The following is a 22,393-nucleotide window of genomic DNA, read 5'->3' as shown; positions in this document are numbered from 1 at the left end:
CTGTAGCACCACAGTTTGAAAGCATCAGTACTTTGGCACTCAGCCTTCTTTATGGTCCAACTTTCACATCCATACATGACTACTTGAAAAACTGTAGCTTTGACTATATGGACCTTTGTTGGCAAAGTGATGTCTGCTTTTTAATACAACATCTAGATTTGTCATAGCTTTTCTTCTAAGGAGAAAGTGTCTTTTAATTTCATGGCTGCAGTTACCATTCTCAGTGATTTTGGAGCCCAAGAAAATAAAGTTTGTCACTGTTTCCATTGTTCCCCCATCTATTTGCTATGACATGCTGGAGTCCATGGGGTCTCAAAGAATCGGACATGACTTAGCGATTAAACACCATTTCCCATGAAGTGATGGGACCGGATGCCATAATCTTAGTTTTCTGAATGTTGAGTTTTAAGCCAGTTTTTTCACTCTCCTCTTTCACCTTCATCAAGAGACTCTAGTTCCTCTTCACTTTCTGCCATGAGGGTGTTGTCATCTGCATATCTGAGATTGTTGATATTTCTCCTGGCAATCTTGATTCCAAGCTTGTGCTTCATCCAGTCCAGCATTTCTCATGATGTACTCTGAATTTAAGTTAAATAAGCAGGGTGACAATGTACAGCCTTGATGTACTCCTTTCCCAGTTTGGAACCAGTCCGTTGTTCCATGTCTGGTTCTAACTGTTGCTTCTTGACCTGCATATAGGTTTCTCAGGAGGCAGGTAAGGTGGTCTGCTATTCCCATCTCTTTCAGAATTTTTCACAGTTTTTTGTGGCCTACACAGTCAAAGGCTTTAGCATTGTCAGTGATACAGAAATAGATGTTTTTCTATGAAATGTGCCTCATTATAAAATTATTAACTTGTAAAATGGCTTGAGTGAAAGTTGCTCAGTCATGTTCGACCCTTTGCAACCCCATGGACTAGAGTCCACCAGGCTTCTCTGTCCATGGAATTCTTCAGGCAAGAATACAGGAGTAGGTTGCCATTTCCTTCTGCAAGGGATCTTCCCGACTATGTAAAATATATAAAATAGTTTATATTAGAGTAATCCTCTTAGTGATGTGGACATATACAATGGGTTGTGAATGTTCTTTTGTGTTTAAATAAGCTTTCCTTGCATTTACAAATTTATTGTGTGTTTGTTAAGATCAGCGTGGAGATCTTTCAGTGCTTGATTTTATAACTTTTTTTCTGTTCTTGCAAATGCTGTCATTTTTTTAGTTTTTATCTTCTTATTTAAATAGAGAATGAAAAATATCTCCTTGGTGCAAGTGGCTTTTCATAAAGATCTGTAGGGTACAAGCTGAGGAAATCTTTAATTAAATATCTTTTTTCAAAAGAATTTAACATTGGAGATAAAAAGTTGAGCAGAGACTTCTCCTCAGTCCATTTGTGTCCAGCAGGCAGCCGGTGGGAGCTGGTACAGGATCCCCGACATCCCTAGCCTCAGGATGACAGAACTATGCAGACACACTGCACTGTACACGGCTCATCGTCCTGTAACTAGCTGCCGCCCCTTTGAAGAGTGGCGGACCTCAGCAGTGCCCTTGGCTGCGGGTTTGGAGTAGGTGTTTGGGTGAAAAGGAGGCATGTCTCATTGAGGAGCACAGCCGAGGGGGGCCGGTGTGCAGCGCTCGCTGTCGGCCTGGAGCCGCTGTCGGGGAAACCCTCCCTTCTACCAGCAGTGACCTTGGCCTGTTGTGACGTCCCTTTAGCTTTAGGCCCAGGAGCTGCACATAAAGAAGTGTAACGCTGGCCTTTAGCGTCACCCTGTCAGGCTTGTAAAGGCTCCATCCTGAGGCGAGTGTGAGCTCTGGGGTCAGCAGAGGTGTAGCTTTGGTTTCTGTGGCCCTTCAGTGGGAGCCGTGGCGATTGCCGACCTGCCGGCTGTCGTGAGCGTGGAGCGCGCGCTGTCAGTGCTCAGCTAGTCCTGTTGCTGCCTTCCATTTCCAGCCCTCTCCTCCCAAGCCTTTGGAGCGCTTCTGTCATCGGCTCAGGTGTGTCTGGCTGTGCTGGCTCTCCCCTGCTGCCAGCCTTCCTCTCCTTGCGGTGCACAGGCTTCTCGTGTGGAGCACGGGCTTAGCTGCCCTTCAGCATGTGAGACCTCCCCAGGCCAAGGACCAAACCCGTGTCCCCTGCATTGACAGGCGGATTCTCAGCCACTGTCCCACCAGGGAAGTCCCCTTTTCAGGCCTTCTAACACGGTTCTAGACCATTCGCTGTGTATTTAGAGGCTGTGTTACTAATACTCCTCTTAAGCTGGGATACAGAGAAGGAACAAGGTGCTCCGTCACGAAGGTAAAGCATGTGGAAGCCACAGTCCAGTTGTTTAAGAAAAAGGGGACCCACGCTGTCACCACACTCACACCCCTCGCTTCTGTACAAGAGCCTGTGATGCCCTCACCTGTGATTCCACCCTGAGCTTCAGGAGAGATGAACGTTGAAGTGTGACGCTGCATCCTGGCAAGTCAGGTCAGAGATGGTGGTGTGGGGGGCCTGCTCTTACGTTTCTGCAAGACTTCATGAGAAAAATAATGGCTTTGTTTTAGACATCTGAAAATATCCTCTTTCTGATGAACCAAGTCTTTGTGACTGTGGTTTTAAGAATTCTTCTTGTGTCACCTCTCCATCCACCTGTTTACAGGAGCTTGTCAATGAGTAGATACTAGGTCCTCATGAGTACACGTTGGATTCTGAAGTTCACACGCCAAGTGACTGCCACGCTTCTCAGCAGTTAGTGAACTAATAGCCCTTTTTGAGTGGAGGGAAGGTGTGTACATTTTTATTTTCTTCAAAGCTAGACTGTTCATTCTGCCGCTTCTTGTGGTCTGCAGCAACTAGAGGTCAACTCTCACTGTGAAGTCATGCTGATGGGAGCACCAGAAGTTCTTGCAGGAAAGTGAGGAGCGTGATCGTGGACACAGCCCCCAATTTTTAAACAGCCGAACTTATTATATACATATGCTCCTTTTTTATGTCCATGAAGGAACTTATTAGCACAGCAAACTAAAACCTGTGTATTTATTGTGAGATACGGAGCCTGAATGACAAGTGGGTGAAGTGAGGGTGTTACTGGCATTCTGCTGATACTGCATTAATGTGTGAGAGTCGATGATTTGTGCAACTGAATATCCTCATCAGTGAGGGGAGGGCCTGGAGCTGGCAGTGAGGGTCGAGTGTTTAGGGTTCACCAGCTTCACTTCATTGTCTTTTAAAGGCTACTGTATAGTTGGTGAAGAAAAATATAGGAGGCTTCAGCTGCTATTTACAGTGCTTGATTTCTAAAGTGAGGTTGTCCATATAGGGTTATCTTTTGTCTTATTCATCATCTTTGAATGTTAAAAAACAAGATAATCTATTACAATTTATAGTGAATATCTTTGAACTTTATACACTGCCTTCCTTTTTCTTATGCATTTTATCTTTGAAGTTGTACCTATTCATAGAAAATATGCAACCACACAGCAGAGTCTAAAGTGAAAAACACAAGTATCTGTCTTTTCCTAGCTAGTCCTAAATTCTAGAGGTAGGTGCTTACTCTGTTTTCTGTAGTTCTTCTGCTGGTTACCTGTACAACCTTAGAAGGTGCTTCCATTTCTTGATTGCTGAGCCTTAGTATCAATTTCAGATACCCTGTCATAAAATTTAAATGTCTTCTCCCACCTCCCACCTCCTCTTCCCGAACAGCTGGTTTTTGTCCAGCATATGATTTTTTTTTTGCATGATTAGAGATGATAATATTCCCTTCTGTGGCTCTAATTAAGGCTTCTTTGCTGTGTGTGGAGATTAACCCTAAAAATTGAAACCGCATACAAACAGCACTTGCAGTGTTGGGATTATGTACCCATTAGAACTGCAGTGAATCCGGGTCCATGAAGAAGGACACATAACCTGTGTTGGGGGTCCTGCCCCACTGCAAGTGGGATGGGTCTAGCTCCTATGTCTGGTGGGTCCTCTTTACATTTCTTTCCTTTTCCTCATGTCTCCCCAATCATATGGGAGAAACATTTCTTGCATCAGGTGTCATCTCTCTAGTGAGTGGGTGTGGGTTTTGCATAGGCGTTGCCTCCTTGAAAAAAAATTTTTTTTCATCTGAAATGCACAGGGCATAAATCTCCTGAGATTTTGTGTGTTCAAAGATATCTTTGTTTTGTCCATGCACATAAGGAACAGGTTAAGGATTTTCTGATGATGTTTATTATAAGATATTGAATACAGTTCCCTGTCCTTATTGTTCATCTATATTATATATAGTAGTTTGTTTCTCTTAATCTCATACTCGCAGTTGATCGCTCTCTGCCCTGCCCCATTGGTAACCATAAGTTTGTTTTCTATGTCTGTTAGTCTGTTTCTGTTTTATAAATAAGTTCATTCATATCATCTCTTTAAGATCACGTGTATAAGTAATATATGATATTTGTCTTTGTCTGTCTTCCTTCACCCAGTATGATGATCTCTAGGCCCATCCATGTTGCTGCAAATGGCATTATTTCATTCTCTTTAGTGGCTGAGTAATATTCATATATATATGAATATATGTATATATATGTGTCTATATATATATTCTACATTTCTTTTCCATTCATCTGTTGATGGACATTTAGTTAGGTTCCTTTCACATCTTGACTGTTGTAAATAGTGCCACTGTGAACACTTGGGTGCATGTACCTTTTCAACCTGTGGTTTTCTCCAGATACACGCCCAGGAGTAGGACTGCTAGACTATACGGTAATCCTGCTCTTGGTTCTCCATATGTTCTCCATAGTGGCTGCACCAGTTAACACCCCCACCAGCAGTGCGCTGCGGGTTTCCTTCTCCACACCCTCTGCAGCATCTCTTATTTGTAGAGTATCTGATAACAGCCACTCTGACCTGCATGAGCTGGTGCCTCATTGTTCTTCTGATCTGCGTTTCTCTAATAATTAGCTGTATTGAGCATCTTATCATGTACCCATTAGCCATCTTCATGTCTTCTTTGGAGAAATGTCTATTTAGATCTGCCCATTTTTTGTTGGGTTGTTCAGTTTTTGAATATGAGCTGTTTGTGTATTTGGGAAACTAAGCCCTTTTCGGCTGCATCATTTGCTGTTGGTTGTCATTTTATTTTGTCGATGGTTTCCTTTGCTGCACGAAGCTTGTAAGTGTAGGTTGGTTTCATGTGTTTATCTTTGCTTTTACCCCTGTTACTTTGGGGGAGTGGGACACTCGCCATCTTGGTCTTTGGCCCTGCCTTATATATTTTTCTATCCAGCCATTGAAATGCTTTTAGTGTTTTATAAGTTTTAGTGTATTTATAATTTTTGATAAAAGAATTTGACTATCTTAGAAGTAAATATAATTTGACTACTCACACCAAAGGCTTTTTGGTCTGTTTTTTATTTTTTTAGATATCAACTAAAAACTTTAGGTTTGAGATATAGTTCACATACTAATAAAATTCACCCATTTACAGCCACTGAAATTTTCCTGATTTCACTTGCTTTCAAGTCGTCTTTTCTAAGTTCTTAAAAATTTCTGGTATGCTAATACATGTTTGCTGGAAAAGGTCAGTTTTTATTCCAATCCCAGAGAAAGACAATGCCAAAGAATGTTCAAACTACTGCACAATTGTACTCATTTCACACACTAGCAAAGTAATGCTCAAAATTCCCTAAGCCAGGTTTCAGCAGTGTGTGAACCATGAACTTTCAGATGTTCAATCTGGATTTAGAAAAGGCAGAGGAACCAGAGATCAAATTGCCAATATCCATTGGATCATAGAAAAAGCAAGAGAATTTCAGAAAAATATCTACTTCTGTCTCACTGACTTTGACTATGTGGATCACAGCAAACTGTGGAAAATTTTTCAAGAGATGGGAATACCAGACCACCTTACCTGCCTCCTGAGATATCTATATGCCTGTCAAGAAGCAACAGTTAGAACTGGACATGAAAAAACAGTTTGGTTCCGAATTGGGAAAGGAGTACGTCAAGGCTGTATATTGTCACCCTGCTTATTTAACTTACATGCAGAGCATATCATGCGAAATGCCGGGCTGCATGAAGCACAGGCTGGAATCAAGACTGCGGGGAGAAATATCAATAACCTCAGATATGCAGACGACACCACCTTTATGGCAGAAAGCAAAGAGGAACTAAAGAGTCTCTTGATGAAGGTGAAAGAGGAGAGTGAAAAAACCCTTAAAACTTAGCATTAAGTTTTAAGGCTTAAAACTCAGCATTCAGAAAATTAAAATCATGGCATCTGGTCCCATCACTTCATGGCAAATAGATGGGAAACAGTGGAAACAGTGACAGACTTTTTCTCGGGCTCCAAAGTCACTGTGGACAGTGAGTGCAGCCATGAAACGGCTCCTTGGAAGACGCTTGCTTCCTTGGAAGGAAAGCTATGACAAATCTAGACTGCACATTAAAAAGCAGTGACATCACTTTGCCAACAGAGGTCCGTATGGTTAAAGCTCTGGTTTTTCCAGTAGTCATCTATAGATGTGAGGGTTGGACCATAAAGTTGAGCACCAAAGAATTGATGCTTTTGAACTGTGGTATTGGAGAAGACTGTTAAGAGTCCCTTGGACTTCAAGGAAATCAAATCAGTCAATCCTAAAGGAAGTCAGTCCTGAATATTCATTGGAAGGACTAATGCTGAAGCTGAAGCTCCAATACTTCGGCTGCCTGATGGGAAGAACTGACTCATTATGAAAAATCCTGATGCTGGGAAAGATTAAAGGCAAGAGGAGCAGAGGACGACAGAGGATGAGATGGTTGGATGGCATCACTAACTTGATGGGCAGGAGTTTGAGCAAGCTCCGGGAATTGGTGATGGACAGGGAAGCCTGCGTGCTACAGTCCATGGGGTCACATGGACTGAGTTAGACATGACTGAGCGACCGAACTAAACTAAATGCATGTTTTCCCTCTTTTTCTAGAACTGCTATGGGTTAGTCGCTCAGTCATGTCCGACTCTTTGCGACCCCATGGGTTATAGCTCACCAGACTTCTCTGTCCATGGGATTTCCGAGGCAGGAATGCTGGAGTGGGTTACTGTGTCCTCCTCCAGGGATCCTCTGGACCCACGAACTGGATCTGGGTCTCCTGCATCGCAGGCAGATTCTTTACCACCTGAACCACCAGGGACTCGGGCAACTAAACACCTGTGTTTAGCCACGACTGCACACTGCCTTGATTTGCATCTCTTCCCTTGATTTCCTTGCTTAGGTCAGATAAAACAACCAAAGTATAAGCAGATGCCCATCTCAGTGCCCTGACCTTCTGTTGGGTTGTTGCATGTCAGCGGACATTACATAGGCCACCCCACTAACTTCTTACGCAGAGTTCCTGGTCGTAGGACACAGAGTTCCTGGCCGTAGGACACCAGACACGCCCTGGCAACTAGGCCAGAGGGTATGAGGTGGGTGGTGGGGGGAGCAGACAGAAGCGCCTCTCATCGCTTAGGATTGTGAGGTTGCTGTGCAAGGGTGTGGGGAGGAGGGACCTCGTCTTTCAGTAAATACACTTACTGTGTGTAAGGCCCAGAGCTGGATCCTGCAGGGACTCAGGACCGTGTCAGAGACTACCCCTGCCCTCAGAGTGTTTTATGCCTCATACTGTTACTAGTTAAGAATGCAAGTGTATATTTAAAAGGTGCAGTTAAGCCAACAGGGAACCATAGACAGCCATCTGGGATCCAGAAGGAGATGCACATCTCTATTAAGGAATAAGAAAGGGGTTGGACACTGTTGTATTTGAGTTGTGTCTTGTAGGGTAGATGGGCTTCTGACACGTGGCCATGGGGTCTGGGGAAGAGGTCTCTTCACATGGAGAGAGTGTCGGAGAAATGTCCCAGGGGTGGGGGAAGCGAGCCTGTGTTAGAAACTAGGGAGTTAGAATATTGGACGCCTACTGGGAAAGGAGGGTGCGGTATTTGAGAAAATTGTTTGGGGTCTCAAGTTGAAGGAGAAGAGTTTGAACTGAGTTTGCTGGAAGGGAATTGGGAAAAGCCTGATCTGATAGAAATGATAGATTTAACCAGATGGGTGTGGTAGATCTCTTGGCGTGAAATCCAGTGAGCTGATCCTGGTCTGCCCACTGGGCTATCAGGATGCAAATGGGAGACCCGACCCTGGTCTCACAGTGCTCACAGCCTGCGGACAGGACAACCTAGCTGCTTTACCCAAAGAATCGTTCAGTTATAACACATTTTTAAAAACATAGATATGTAGTAGATTTTTAGCTATAATTGAATCCATTCCCGTGGCCATCTCAAATGATCTAGTTTCTCATCTCAAATTTTATTATGAACACAGCTAGAATGATCAGTTACCTTCTTATGCCGTATGTCATCGTTGTTTTCAGTCGCTAAGTTGTATCCGAATTGTTGCAACCCTATGAGCTGCAGCTCACCAGGCTTCCCTGTCCTTCACTGTCTCCTGCAGCTTGCTCAAATTCATGTCCATCGAGTCGGTGATATCATCCAACCATCTCATCCTCTGTCTTCCTCTTCTCTTCCTGCTCTCAATCTTTCCCAGCATCAGGGTCTTTTCCAATGACAAAATGTGGTCCACTGGAGGAGGGACTGGCAAGCCACTCCAGTATTCTTGCCTTGAGAACCCCAGGAACAGTATGAAAAAAAATGCCGTATATATTGGATGTTTATTACAAGTAGTCTCGCTTAGCTTATACTCGCTGCTGTATGTTTAATCATCTAGAAATATAAAAAACAATTTATCTCTTTATGATTTATCTTGGTTGAGTGTTAGTGTTAGTTGCCCAGTCGTGTCTGACGCTTTGTGACTCCCTGGACTGTAGCTTGCCAGACTCCTCTGTCTGTGGGATTCTCCAGGCAAGAATACTGGAGTGGGTACCCATTCCCTTCTCCAGGGGATCTTCTCTACCCAGGGATCAAACCTGTGTTTTCCGAATTGCAAGCAGATCCTTTACCATCTGAGCCACCAGGGAAGCCCCTCATTTTGTTTGAAAATACCTTTAATTCATATCCTGTTCTTTGATCATTTAGAGAAAGATAGAAGAGTTAGATTTGGGCTTATCAGAAGTATCTTAGTAAATCTTTCAAGTTTCTCTTATTTCTTATTTTCAGAAATCATTATACTTGAATTGGAATACTGGGTTTTTTGGGGTTTTTTTGTGAGTACTTCAGTAAAACAAGTACTTCAGCTTGTTTCAAAATAATCTGCAATTGATAAAAATTATTGCACATGGGTATTTCTTTTCCTCTTATATCATCATATATTTGGAGAAATTACGGCATAAAGACAGTGTTTTTCAGTAACACTCATCTCACCCACAGAATATTTTCAAGTATCTTAAGCATCCTTTTAAGACAAAGTCAAAGGTGAAAGAGCTTAGTTGAAAAGGCCAGAAGATTGTACCCTGAATGCTTTTTGAAAGCCCAAATCCCAGAACTTTTGCGCCTAAGCGTTTGTTTCCTCACTGAAGATGTTGATAGCGCCGTCTGGGTTCACAGGGTTGACCTTCCACCCTGAGAGTAGATTGTTCCACAGTGAGATGTCCCGCCCTGAGATCACGTGCCGTCTGCACACTGGCTCCGCCAGCAGAGCGTCCCTCCGAAAGCAGTGACGGTGACAGCACATTGTGTATCCCTCTGCATGGAAGGCATTCGCGGTGAGAGGAAGGGCCGAGCATGTGGCCCGCAGCCGAGCCTCGGCTCTCCTGTAGCCTGGACCCTGGGGCCTTGAGGCCGCATTTAGGCCCTGCAGCTCCTTCACACCGCAGGTGTCTTCTTCCCAAATGTGCCCTCAGGGAGCCTGCCCACACCTCATCACCTCCGCATGCTGGAGAGCCCACCCCTAAAGAGGGAACAGAGACGGAGCCAGCAGGAATGAAGGCACCCTCTCAGATGGTCTGGGAGCCACAGGAGTCATCGAGATCGCAGGGTGCCCTGTCTTCCTGTGCCTTTGGGCAGAACTCATCTAGTGAGAAGTTGGATTCTTCCAAGTCTCCAGTGACAGAGGTGTCATAATTCACTGCAGTACTGAACAGCCCTTGCTGTCAGGAAATCCTTTCATCCCACTTAAATAATGCATGCATCCATTTCAGCCTGTGTTTTTCCATCAGCAAATATGCAGCTGACTTGCTCTCCCTGCATGAGACTTCTCTGTTGTATTTGAAGACTGACTGCCCCACAAATACATCTCCGCTTCTGCAGCTTGTCTTTCATAGTGTCTTCAAATATTATGTAGAGAGAATAGGTGAGATGTAGGTGAAGTCATCTGCCTCTCGCTCCCCACCGAGAGCCCTGTCACTGTGTGCTCCTCCTGTGTGTGGGTTTCAGCCTGTGTCCAGACCTTCCAGGGAGGGGTCCCGGCACTGCTGGGGGTCAGACGGCCGCAGAATCCAGCTCTCTGCCTCGGTGGTGGGCTTCCTTCCTGCTGGGCTGGTCTCTGCTTCTGCACTGCAGGTCTCTCGTTTGCCCAGTTAGGCTTGCTCCTGACTGAGATACTTGTGTATCTCCCCCCCCTCCCCATGCGTACATAGTTACAGATCTGGCATATGGGGTCATTTCTAGGTTTTTTTCACTGTGCTGCCACTGGTTTATTTTTAAAGCATTTTAATATTGAAGTAAAACTTACATTAAGTGAATTACAGCATGAAAATCCTCAAGTGTGGAATTATACCGAGTTTTGACACATGTCTACAGCTGACTAACCAACATCCCAGCCAAGATATAAAATACATCTATTTTCTCATGCCTTGTGAGGATTTCTTTACAGTAGTTTGGCTTTACCTATTTTCAAAGTCATGTAAATGTAATTTGTATATATGTATTCTGATACGACTCTAATGGCAGAAAGTGAAGAGGAACTAAAGAGCCTCTTGATGAGGATGAAAGAGGAGAGTGAAAAAACTGGCTTGAAACTCTACATTAAATAAACTAAGATCATGACATCAGTCTCATTACTTCGTGGCGAACAGAAGGGAAAAAAGTGGAAACAGTGACAGATTTTATTTTCTTGGGCTCCAAAATTGCTGCAGATGGTGACTGCAGTCATGAAATTAAAAGACACTTGCTTCTTGGAAGGAAAGTTATGACAAACCTAAACAGTGTAATAAAAAAGCAGAGACATCACTTAGCCAACAATGGACCATATAGTCAAAGCTGTGGTTTTTCCAGTAGTCATGTATGGATATGAGAGTTGGACCATAAACAAGGCTGAGCGCCAAAGAATTGATGGTTTCTAATTGTAGTGCTGGAGGAAACTCTTGAGTCCCTTGGACAACAAGGAGATCAAACCAGTTGATCCTAAAGGAAATCAACCCTGAATATTCATTGAAAGGACTGATGCTGAAACTCCAATCCTTTGGCCACCTGATGCAAAGAACCAGCTCACTGGAAGAGACCCTGATGCTGGGAAAGATTGAAGGCAAAGGGAGAAGGGGGTGACAGAGGATAAGATGGTTAGATAGCGTCACCAACGCAATGGACATGAATTTGAGCAAACTCCAGGAGATAGTGAAGGACAGAGGAGCCTGGCTTGCTTCAGTCCATGGGGTCACAAGGAGTTGGACAGGACTCAGTGACTGAACAATTCTGATATATGTTTATTCTATTATATGTTTATTCTGATTTTCCATTCATAAGTATCAGTGAAGTGTCCTTTTCTCTGTGTTAAAATAGCTGAGGAGTCCAGTGTTGGTCTTCGGCAGATGGGCCACCTGGGTTTTCAGTGCTCACATTGTCAATAGCTCTGCAGGGAGCCTTTCTGTGCAGATCTTTGTGTGGACACACCTTCATTTCTTGGATTAACACCCAGGACTGGAATTGTGGGGCCATGAGTAGCTGCGTTTGTAACTTTATAAGAAACTGTTGAGTACTTTTCCAGAGTGGTTACACCGTTTTAAATGCCCACTCGCAGCATGCGTGAGTTGTTGGCTCTGTATCATTAACATTTTCTGTTGTCAGCCGTTAAAATTTTAATCATCCTAATGGATATGAAGTAATAACTCATTGTGGTTTTAGTTTATATTTCCCTGATGACTAGGGATGTTGAGCACGTCTACAGTTCCTTTTTGAAGTGTGTGTTCAGATCTTTTGTCTGGTTTTCAGCTGGGTTGGTGGGTTGTTATTTATTTGCAGTTCTTTATATTTCTGAATTTAAGTCCATTGTCAGATACAGGTATTGCAAGTGTTTTCCCCTATATGTAGCATGAATTTTTATTTTTTCATTGTCTCTTTCGATGGACAGAATTTTTCAGTTTTGATAAAGTTCAACTTGTAAATGTTAATGTTTAGTTAAGAATGGGGGGGAGGCAAAGGAGACTTCCCTCATCATTAAGATATTATTCTGTGTGTTTTCCTGGAAAACTTACAGGTTTATATTTTACATTCGATTCTGAGATCCATCTCAGGTTGTTTTTATATGTGGTGTGAGGTAGGGGTCTCTCCCATGGACTTCTAACAGTTCCACATCCATTGCTGAAAAGACTTTGTTTTCCCCAGTTGAATTGCCTTGACACGTTTACTTGATTGTCCATACGTGTGCAGTCTCCTCCAGTGCTGTTTTAATTCTGAAAATGTGAGCTGTCTTTCACAGTTAATGTCATGTTTAAATTATATGAGCATCTCTCTCCACTACATTAATGAAAACACTGGACAAAAAAAAAGAAAACTCTAACCCAGGCAGTTGAACTGGAGACGTTGCCTGACCGACCGTCCTGCTCAGGGTCAAAGCCTGCCCCCACACGCCCCTCCCCGGTGCCCCGGCTCACCCCCGTTCCCGGCTTTCTGTGAGGGTTGGAAGGGGGCCTGGCAGGGCCCCGGGGCAGAGGGGAGCAAAGGCAGGCTTGGGGCAGGGCCCTTGCCGGGGACCCAGGTGTTTCCCAAATAGATAGAAAGTTGATGCTTTACCAGGAAATAGCCCTCATTCTGCCATGAATCCTCACGACAGCAGATCAAGTTACTGTCGCTAATTTTCCCAATAAATGTGCTGCTGTCTGTGAACTCTTGTTATAATTATTAAAAGTGATGAAACAGAAAACTAACAGGGCGACGCGTGACATGAGTTTCCTTCGTTTTATTTCAGTGGCTGCATTCTCAGGAGCTCTCTGCCCTTAGAAACATCCATAAGATTTGTTTTGTGCAATGGTTTGTCAGTTGGGCACTCCATTTTTAAGGTCATTCAAGAAAAAATAGAATGTATCAGTTGTGTGACTGCTTCCTCCTAACTGCCAGAGGAGTCTGTAAGATGTTTGTTTGCTGTGGTTTGCGGCAGGCTTGGCTTCGCGTGTTTCGGACGCCAACAGTGCAGTCAGTGCAGAGCCCTCAGCTGCCCTCTTCCAGAGCGTGTCCTGTTCTTAGCGCTGTCTCCAGCACACACTGAGGTGGACGCCAGTCAGCCGCAGCGGCTCTTGCTTCTGCAGGTGTTCCTTGCGCACGGGTGCCAGCTCCCCGGCAGCCCCAGGGCTGGGGGGTGACATGCCTCCCTCCTCCCCCTGCCCTTCCTCTGTCCACCGTGCGTGTCCACCACGCGCTGTGCCCGGAGGAGGTGCTGGGGACAGGCCACACGGTGTGCAGCCATGCATCCCCATGGGGCACAGCTCCCAGGTGTGGGGGTGTGCGGTCAGCGTGTCCGTAGCTGGTGAGCCTGACCCACCGTAGAACCGTCTCTGAAGCAGCTGACCCTGTGGAGGTGGTGTTTGCCATAGAGCCATCACAGTTCAGCACTCAGCCCACCAGCGATGAGGTTCATCCAGCAGGGCTATGATCACGGGCACCCAGGTGGGTGCTCGTGCGGGCCCGCAGCCGCGGTGCCCAGGTACCCTGGTCTCGTGGGGACCAGGCTGGGTGAGGTGAGGGCCGTGTGCAGCGGGCTCAGGACGAGCAGCCCCTCCCCCCGGCGGCAGCATCCAGTCTGGTCCTGAAGCAGGCGTGGCCGGTACGTGTGGAAACGGACCGTCCTGGGGACCTTCACGCACCCCAAACTTGGTCTTATTTATGGGTAATTCCAAACAACAGGAGCATTTGTCCCAGACAGACAGGAAACTGTAAGCGGGGGAAAGCTGGCCTCCTTGTCACCTCAGGACGTGTCCCTCTGGGGACATACTGGGGACCCTCCAGGTAGGAATGTGGTGGGGGCCGGGTGCCTTTGGTGAGCTCCAATGGAAGACTGTCAGTCTGTCCAGGCTGCCTCATGAAACACCCCAGATGGGGCAGCTTGTAAATGACAAGCCCAATTTCTCAGCACCGTAGCATCCAGCAAGTCCAGATCAGCTATCTGGAGGAGTCCCCCTGTCCACTGCTCGTGCCCCTCGCTGCGCCCTCCCTGGGCAGAAGGGACGTGGGGTTTCTGTGGGTACCAGCTCCACTGTGGAGGGCCCCACCTCCTGCCCTGAGCACCCACCTGCTCAGCATCACCTTTGAGGAGTGGGTTTCAACATCCGGACCACAGGAGCACATTCAGACAGCAGCGTGGAGGCGAGGCACCTCGGAGACTGGAGTGTGAGAGCAGACTGGTTCACCTGCTGAACAGGTGAACATGGCAGGACGGTGTCCACATAGCGGGGCTCAGTTCTTTCTGGAAGTTCTGGAAGTCAAGTTGCAATCAGTTTATACCAATTGAGATACAACTCAGTCATTAAACTTTACACATTTTATTGCTGTCCCTATGACAGGAGTATCTTCTAAATGTTCTTTTTAGTAGGCCATTGAATCTTTCTTACTTTATGGAGCAGTAAGAAATGCATGAAGGAATTTGAATTTAGAGGGGTTGCTGTGCATGTGTATTTGGGCACTGGCATTTAGAGTCTATAAAATCAATTGGCAGTGAAGGTTTTATTTGCATGTGAGGACCTCAGCTAGATCACCATGCAGCTCTTTGCTAGATGTACTGGAGTACACCCATGGGGCAGAAATGGGTCAGAAAGCAGTGAGTCAGAAGTGTTTGTGCGCCTCTCTCCTGAGGATTTTAATATCCTATAAAATACCTATGTATGGAACGGAGAAGCAAAAACATTAGAAAAGTAAAACAGGCACATGTCATAGTTATTCTTTTTTTATAGGAGCAAAGCAGTCACTGTTTACTGAAGTGTATTTTTGGGTTAAGAACTGTTGTCAAAGCTCCTGTTGCCTGCACTGCCCAGCTCTTTGCTGAGGCCTGAGGGCAGCTGCAGAGCGCGCTTGGCCGCCTCTGGCTCTCTCTGCTCCTGAGCCTCCCTTTCATATGTAGCCAAGTGAAATGTAAACTCTTTGGATGCCGGAGGCCTTGCCCAGGAAGCAGTTTGGGAAGGCAGCCGAAGGTCTGGGGGCCAGGCAAGGCTGCGACCCCCAGCCTTTCCAGGAGGTGCCCGAGGGGCCCCTGTGGCTCCCAGCTCTCGGGATGGTTTTTGCACAAGGAAAATGCAGTCTTGCTTGCTTTTCAATCCCTTTACTCTTTATACTTCATTGTCTGCAGTCTCTGTGAGGATCAGCCTCTTAAAGATCAGTGAACTTTGCAGGGTTTGAAGTCAGGGTGAGAATCATTTTATTTAGCCCAGGAAGTTTTCTTTGGGGAAGTCTGACCCAATCTGACTTTTCAGTCTCTTAGAATTTAATTGAACCAGCCCAGCGGAGCAGGACAGGGCCGGGACCCAACGTCCGCTGGTGGGTTAGAGTGTCGTCGACCCCTGGCTGCCTCCTCCAGGGTTCCTGGTCACTGAGAGAACCCAACATGCAAGGCAGTGAGTTTCCGGCTGCAGGCACCAGGCTATAACCAGGCTATTGCCTGAAGTTTACTCCTGCCACTCATTGTATTAAGAGTACTGGGTGATCTTTGTTGTTCAGTTGCTCAGTCCTGTCCGACTCTTTTCAACCCCATGGACTGCAGCACGCCAGGCTTCTGTGTCCTTCACCATCTCCTGGAGCTTGCTCAAACTCATGTCCATTGAATCAGTGATGCCGTCCAACCATCTCGTCCTCTGTCATCCCCTTCTCCTGCCTTCAGTCTTTCCCAGCATCGGGGTCTTTTCTCTTGAGTTAGTTCTTCATATCAGTTGGCGGAAGGTTTGGAGCTTAAACTTAGCATCAGTTCTTCCAACAAATATTCAGGGTTGATTTCCTTTAGGATGGACCTCCTTGCAGCTTTTGGCACTCAGCCTTCTTTTTGGTGCAGTTAATATCAGAATTTAAGTTTTTAATGAGTTTTTAAATTTTATGCCAGCAAGCCAGACTTAGCGGTACTTCCACGTCCTTAAAAACCATGAATAGGGTGACTAAATTAGCCTTAGGAACAGAACGCCGTCTCGGGGCCGGGAGTGGTCTGCTGTTCTTTCCTCGTGTGACATGATTTTGTTTGCTCTTGGTGACACACACACACGCGTGCAGTTTTTTATGTGGGATTGTCTTCCTAAGACAAAGTGTGTATTTGATCTGGACTTACTAACAACCACAGTGAAACAGTTGAATTTTCAGACATTTTGGGACACTTCTTTCATTAAAACTCCCCTCTTTCCTTCAGGGAATACCTCAGTTACCATGTGCCAAAGCATTATACAACTACGAAGGCAAGGAGCCCGGGGACCTTAAGTTCAGCAAAGGCGACATCATTGTCCTGCGGCGACAGGTGGATGAGAACTGGTACCACGGAGAGGTTGGCGGGGTCCACGGCTTCTTCCCTACCAACTTCGTGCAGATCATCAAACCGTTACCTCAGCCCCCGCCCCAGTGCAAAGCACTTTATGACTTTGAAGTTAAAGACAAGGAAGCTGACAAAGATTGCCTTCCATTTGCAAAGGTAAAGTTAGAGCACATTGCCTGCTTTTTGCCAGCTCTTCTGTGTGCCTGCATGTGTGAACTCTGGCCTGTGCAGAAACATACAATAGTTTCATGTGAACTCTGTGCTTCTAAAAATAGCTGGAAGCAGACTTCTCAGATCAGAAAGACAGTAATTTTGTGCACAGAGTGTTCTCTATGAAAGATAATTTTGGTTGATGCTCTGTATGGTATCATTTTCATATTTTGGGCCTAAATGTAATTCTAAGCTATGTTTTTGGGTGGGTGCATGCCACTCGGGGATTTTAATTCCCTGAATTAAGAATAACAAAATGAAGCATCTTTACTTCCTTATTTTATATGTAAATTTCTTTGCTGAAAAGCATACCAGACTGTATCTATTGAATTGATAAAATGCTTTGGGATTTTGACCAGAATGTTGTGGTTTTTCGGTAAAGAAAAACTGTAGGATGTACATTTAAATGGGCTTTTGGTGTTTATTGGAGAGAAGGTGAACAGAGCCTGAGAGGCCACCTCGAACAGGAGTTCAGGGTGGGGGTGGGATGGCAGGTGCCAACAGGCTGTTCGTTTACAGCTGTCTGGTCTGGTGCTGTTCGGTTCATCACCTCCTGTGGTCACATCCTAAAGACATGGCATCTTAATTCATGTGCTGTTACAACTTGAGTCTCCTGTTAAAAAGAAAATCAGGTGGCGTGCTTCCTAGGGTCAGGTGGAGTAATGTCCATTGATGTCTCTTTAGGACGACGTTCTAACTGTGATCCGCAGAGTGGATGAAAACTGGGCTGAAGGCATGCTGGCAGACAAAATAGGAATATTTCCAATTTCATATGTTGAGGTGAGTCAGTGTGTGGAAGCGTCAATCGTGTTAGTATTCTGCTTAGCAGACCAGTCTTAAGTGTGCAGGGTGAGCATTCTGAAGTCCTCATGATCATTTCTCAGTATATACACACATTGCCTCCTTGTTGCACACCTTAAGTGATACAATGTTGCATCTCCCTTTCTTGGATAAAACTAGGGAACAAAGAAAGTCAGAAACCTAGTCCACTTAAGGAAAAAAAAGCCCTCATAGCAGAAAGCCCCAGGAATGCCCTTGTTCTAGATTGTGGGGTGGAATTCCTCCATCCTGCCCCACAGTTCCTGAGGACCAGGGGACGGTGAGATGTTTGAGCTCTGTACTTTGTCCCCTGCTAAGAGCGTTGGCGTGTCTGTCGAGTGGGATCCTGAGCTGCCTGCAGCCTCTGTGTTCCATTTGCAGTTTTGGGGTCAGAGGCTGGTGAGGTCCTGACTAAGGTGGGAGATGCGTGTATCTGCGTGTTTATGTGCCACCCCTCAGAACTCAAACACTGATTTGCAGGGTAGCCTCCAGTCAGCATTAAATAAGCGATAAACTGCCCACGCTTCATCCCAGCAGCCAGTTAGCCACCCTCCCCACTTTAATCAGCTTTATTCAGAAACATACAGTCAATCCTCAGCAAAGTCTCTTTAGGAGTATGTATAAAGTAATATGTTGTATTAAGGAATAAACGAACTAAATTAAAATGAACTAGGAAGTTATAATTTACAATAGGCCTTATAACATCATGGGCTTCCCTGGTGGCTCAGATGGTGAAGAGTCTGCCTGCAGTGCGGGAGACCCAGGTTCAGTCCCTGGGCTGGGACAATCCCCTGGAGAAGGAAACGGCAACCCACTCCAGTATTCTTGCCTGGTGAATCCCATGAACAGAGAGGAACCTGGCATGCTACAGTCCATGGGGTGGCAGAGTCGGACACAACTGAATGACTTCACTTTCACTTTATAACATCATATATGATAAAGTTTCATGCCCTTTAGTCATAAGAATTTTATAGAAAAAACAAAGGGGTATTTATATATAGTTATGACTGATTTGCATTGTTGTATGTCAGAAACCAACACAAAATTGTAAGCAATTTTCCATCAATTAAAAAATAAAATTAAAAAAAAATAATTTAATGCCAAAAACAAAGTTGAAGACGTTTCAGAGACTAAAACACCAGCTCAGACAACCCTGCAAGGTTAGCTGAGATCCCAGAAGGCTTCTGGGAAGAAGCGAGTTCTCAGCGACGTCTCTGTGGTGGGTAGATAGCGCTTCACCAAGAAAATGGAAAAGATGCCTTTTTACAGCAGAAAGGACACTCACACGGGATGACTAGCGTGTGCACAGGCCAGAAAGTAAGAGGCGCATAGGCTGTTTGGGAAATTGAAGGTAATTCTGTTTTTGAGATGTCAACGAATGTATCTTAAGCATGTAACAAAGTAAAACCATGTCACTTTTGTTCCTGTGTTTTCACCTTGAGGCATTTGTTTTGACACGATCCTGAGAACAAAAATGACAAATTGTGTCATTAGAGCCAGCGTTCAGTCTCCCCCATAGACAGCGAAATGGCCCTCGTTTCCATAAAAAATTACTGTGACTACCATATACCCATCGAAAGGTAATTCAGATTGTGTACACGCCTTGAGTTTTAGTCGTATCCTTCAAATGTTCCTGTTTATTTTTTTTCCTTCTTTGGAAGTAAAGAACAGAGGAAACCCTCAGCTCTCAGGTAACCCTTCCAGTACATTGTTTGCATATTCTAACTGTGGTCGGGGGAAAGTTACGTGCATTTCCGGGTGTGTGGATGGTTACTCTCGGGAGCGTGGGCACACGAGCTTAGTAGTGAGCCTGTCTTCACCTGTATGAGCCGAGCTACAAGCCAGCGCTTGGCGTGCAAGTGCTGGCCTCCACTGCAGGCAGGTGTGCGAGAGGACTGCCGTGCTTTTGTTACCAGGTGGGTGTAGAATTGCGTGATGGGCATGAATGATCCACCCACAGCAAACCCAAAGTCAGAGAGTCATTTGAGTCATGGGGATTATTTACTCTGACTTCAGTTGGGAAGATAAACGTCTGCCCAGGTGGAAAGTACTTGCATTCTCCTGCCTCTTGATTTCACAAGAGTAGTTTCCTCATTTGAACCACAGTTTTGCCAGTTGAGACGAGTGAACAGATCGTCTCTCTTGGGGGGAGGGTGGGGGCTGGGAGCTTGTCGTTGATGTCTGGCCATTGGATGGACATTGCTGACACCTGGAGATTGGCATGGGGTTCAGCCTTTACGGGAGGAGGTGGGTAGATTTCAGTAGCAACCTATAAAATTCAACTGTTCAAGTAAAGCACAGGTGGCTGTACAGGGCAGCTTCGCATGGAGTGAAGCCAGCTAGGGTTGGGAATCACAAACTGGGGCTCTTTCCTGAGTAATGTCTTTCTCTTGCTCCATAAACCCCTTCGGGGCTCAGACTGTCCCTGCTATAAAAACAGACGATGTTACAGAAACCCAGTTGTAAATTATTTTCTTATATCTTGTAGACACACATTTAGGTCTCTACCATGTTAGGTGCCTCTGATTTTTGCACGGTGCTGCAAAAATTTTGCAAACTTACCCCTGAGGATCGAGCAGGTACGTGTGATGATGTGTCTCAGGGGCCTCACCCCGCTGTGACCTGTGCACTGCGGTCCAGAGCTCAGGCCAGACATGACCCAGAGGACAGCCGCACAGTCCTTAAGGGCCCCAGTGTCCCATCCCCTGAGGAAGTCAGCTCAGGGCCAAGTCCCCAGAGCAGCAGCCGGGCTGTCACAGCCTCACCAGCAGGGCTGGAACCCCAAGTCCTGTTGGGCGCTGGTCTGCAGAGATGCCCACGGGTGGGGCTTGCCCGTGGCAGCAGCTCTGACCAGGATGGCTGGAGTGGGGGGCGGGCCTGCAGCAGGATCTTGGGCCGAGTCGGGAGCTCAGCATCAGCAGTGGGTGAGGAGAGAGCTGTGTGGGAAACCCAGGGCATTAGAGGCGCTGCCGGGGTGCTTCCCCTCCCGTTACCCCCCCAACCCCTTCCTCTGTCTCCTGTCTCAATCCCACCCTGCTCCGGCACCAGGACTGGGTATCCTGCTCCTGATCTGTATCACAGGGAGTGACAAAAGACCTCTGATTAAAGTACCAGAATCTTTGGGGTTTGAACAGAGGAGAGGCTGGTGGGAGGTGAGCAGGAAGAGAATGGCCATCTGAATGTCCTTGAATTCTGCCCCTCAGCTCTCTGTGAAGAGGAGGGGTCTTTGCCTTGATCACAGCATACCCCCCCTGGAGACTTGCCCATTGGAGCCTCGAGGCTGTGGATTCTGTTGTTGGATGCATCTTCCTGGACGTGGGAAACTAGTAAGGAAGGACGATAGACGTTCCCTAGGGAAACCCAGGGGACTCTTGGAGAAACCACATCAAGATATGTGTAAAAGGCTGTGTTTGTCAAGGACTGAATGTGGTTTCAGAAGAAACCAGTAGCTTGCTAGTTTCTTTGTTCAGAAATACGAGGCTCCTCCAAAACCGCATGGAAGATTTTAACACCCTCATTAATTCAGAGCTGACTCACTCACATTTCAGGGTCATTTGGACAAAGATGACATGACTCTTGGCATGCCAGAAGTTGGGATGAAGTAAGTGCTAAATATGCCATTTTGGATGATACTCAAACATTGTTGTGTATTGTGGGCTTATGAGCCCACATTTTTATTAAATCTAGTCATTCATGTAAACTATCATCCAGTTTTTCCAACAAAAAAAATTTAGCAGCTCTGCTGCAGCTGGAATATAAAAGTGGAGGTGGCCTGAAGTGGGCATGGCCTGTGGACTGCAGTCTTGTTCTGTGGTTGGTGCTGGCAGGGGCGGGGTGGTGTCAGGGGGTGGGAGCAGGCCGGATCCCTCAGATCTCTGCCCGGTGACCCCTCTGCGGGCACACCTGCCCTCAGTGCCTCGTGCAGAGTGATTCTTCCTCTGCAACTGCCCTGCCTCACACACAGGGCACTGTGGTCCTGGAAGAACTTGGACTCTGAGCCCAGAGGCCCGGGATCCCAGTCCTGGCTGGACCAGCGGTTGTGGAGTGACTGTGTCCTCATCTGTAAAACAGAGCTGCGGGGTGAGCTAGGCTGGCAGCGCTCTGCAGTGCCCGCACCTGTGAGAGGTGTGGTGCTGCGGGGCGACTGCAGCTGTCAGCGCTGCACTTGTAGTTTCTGCACCGCGCAGTGTCCCCTGTCTGTGTCTCCTCTGAGGGTGTTGCCCTCTGCCCTGGGCTCCCCTTGGTGGGACTTAAGCTCCTGGGCCCCGCGTCTTTCCCTCTGGCTCACCTGGGCTCCCGCGCACAGCGCTACTCCTGGTCGCCTCACTGAATGCTGGTTGAACGGGCAACCTGAGGACCTGGTGAGCCGACACCGGTAACGAACTGGACTTGGACGTTGCTAACGTTCACCTCATTCAGCGAGAATTGACATTCTGTCGCCAGCTTACCTTGGTGTTACATGCGGACACCACCATCCTCGAAGCACAGAGTCTCTCCAGTGATTCTGGAAGTTGTTTTTTTGTTTGTGTTTTAATGAAGCTGGATGAGTGCTTGGTTAGGCCTAGTTTAGACTTTTCCAGACTAGGGTAACAGTATCGACACCCTGTGGATTAGACCCTGGAGCCTCTCCAGGTGGTCTCCCTGATTGTTTGTGAGATGAATTCTCACCTGCTTGGTACTGTTCCTTTGGCCCACTTTGAGCAGAAGTCAGGTGGCCTAATTGTTAAGAATCCTCATTTTTCTAAAGTAACTTTATGGAGTTATCAGTGACACACAGCAAACC

The 22,393-nt window shown here is 46.3% G+C and overlaps 1 protein-coding gene across 4 annotated transcripts in view; it reads left to right on the top strand.

The window, feature by feature from the left end:
- The window catches only part of SH3RF1 (SH3 domain containing ring finger 1), a 150,776-nt gene that overhangs the window by 89,648 nt on the left and 38,735 nt on the right, over nt 1-22,393 (top strand). For all 4 annotated transcript variants that reach the window (XM_065907954.1, XM_065907955.1, XM_065907953.1 and 1 more), the window contains 2 exons: nt 16,462-16,737; nt 17,476-17,571. In XM_065907954.1, the coding sequence (XP_065764026.1) occupies nt 16,462-16,737; nt 17,476-17,571 (372 nt within the window). The remainder of the gene's footprint in view (nt 1-16,461; nt 16,738-17,475; nt 17,572-22,393) is intronic.

Source organism: Muntiacus reevesi, chromosome 17, assembly GCF_963930625.1.
Source record: "Muntiacus reevesi chromosome 17, mMunRee1.1, whole genome shotgun sequence".
NCBI lineage: Eukaryota > Metazoa > Chordata > Mammalia > Artiodactyla > Cervidae > Muntiacus > Muntiacus reevesi.
The sequence above is the reverse complement of the archived record's forward strand: the minus strand, read 5'-3'. Positions and strand labels throughout refer to the sequence as shown.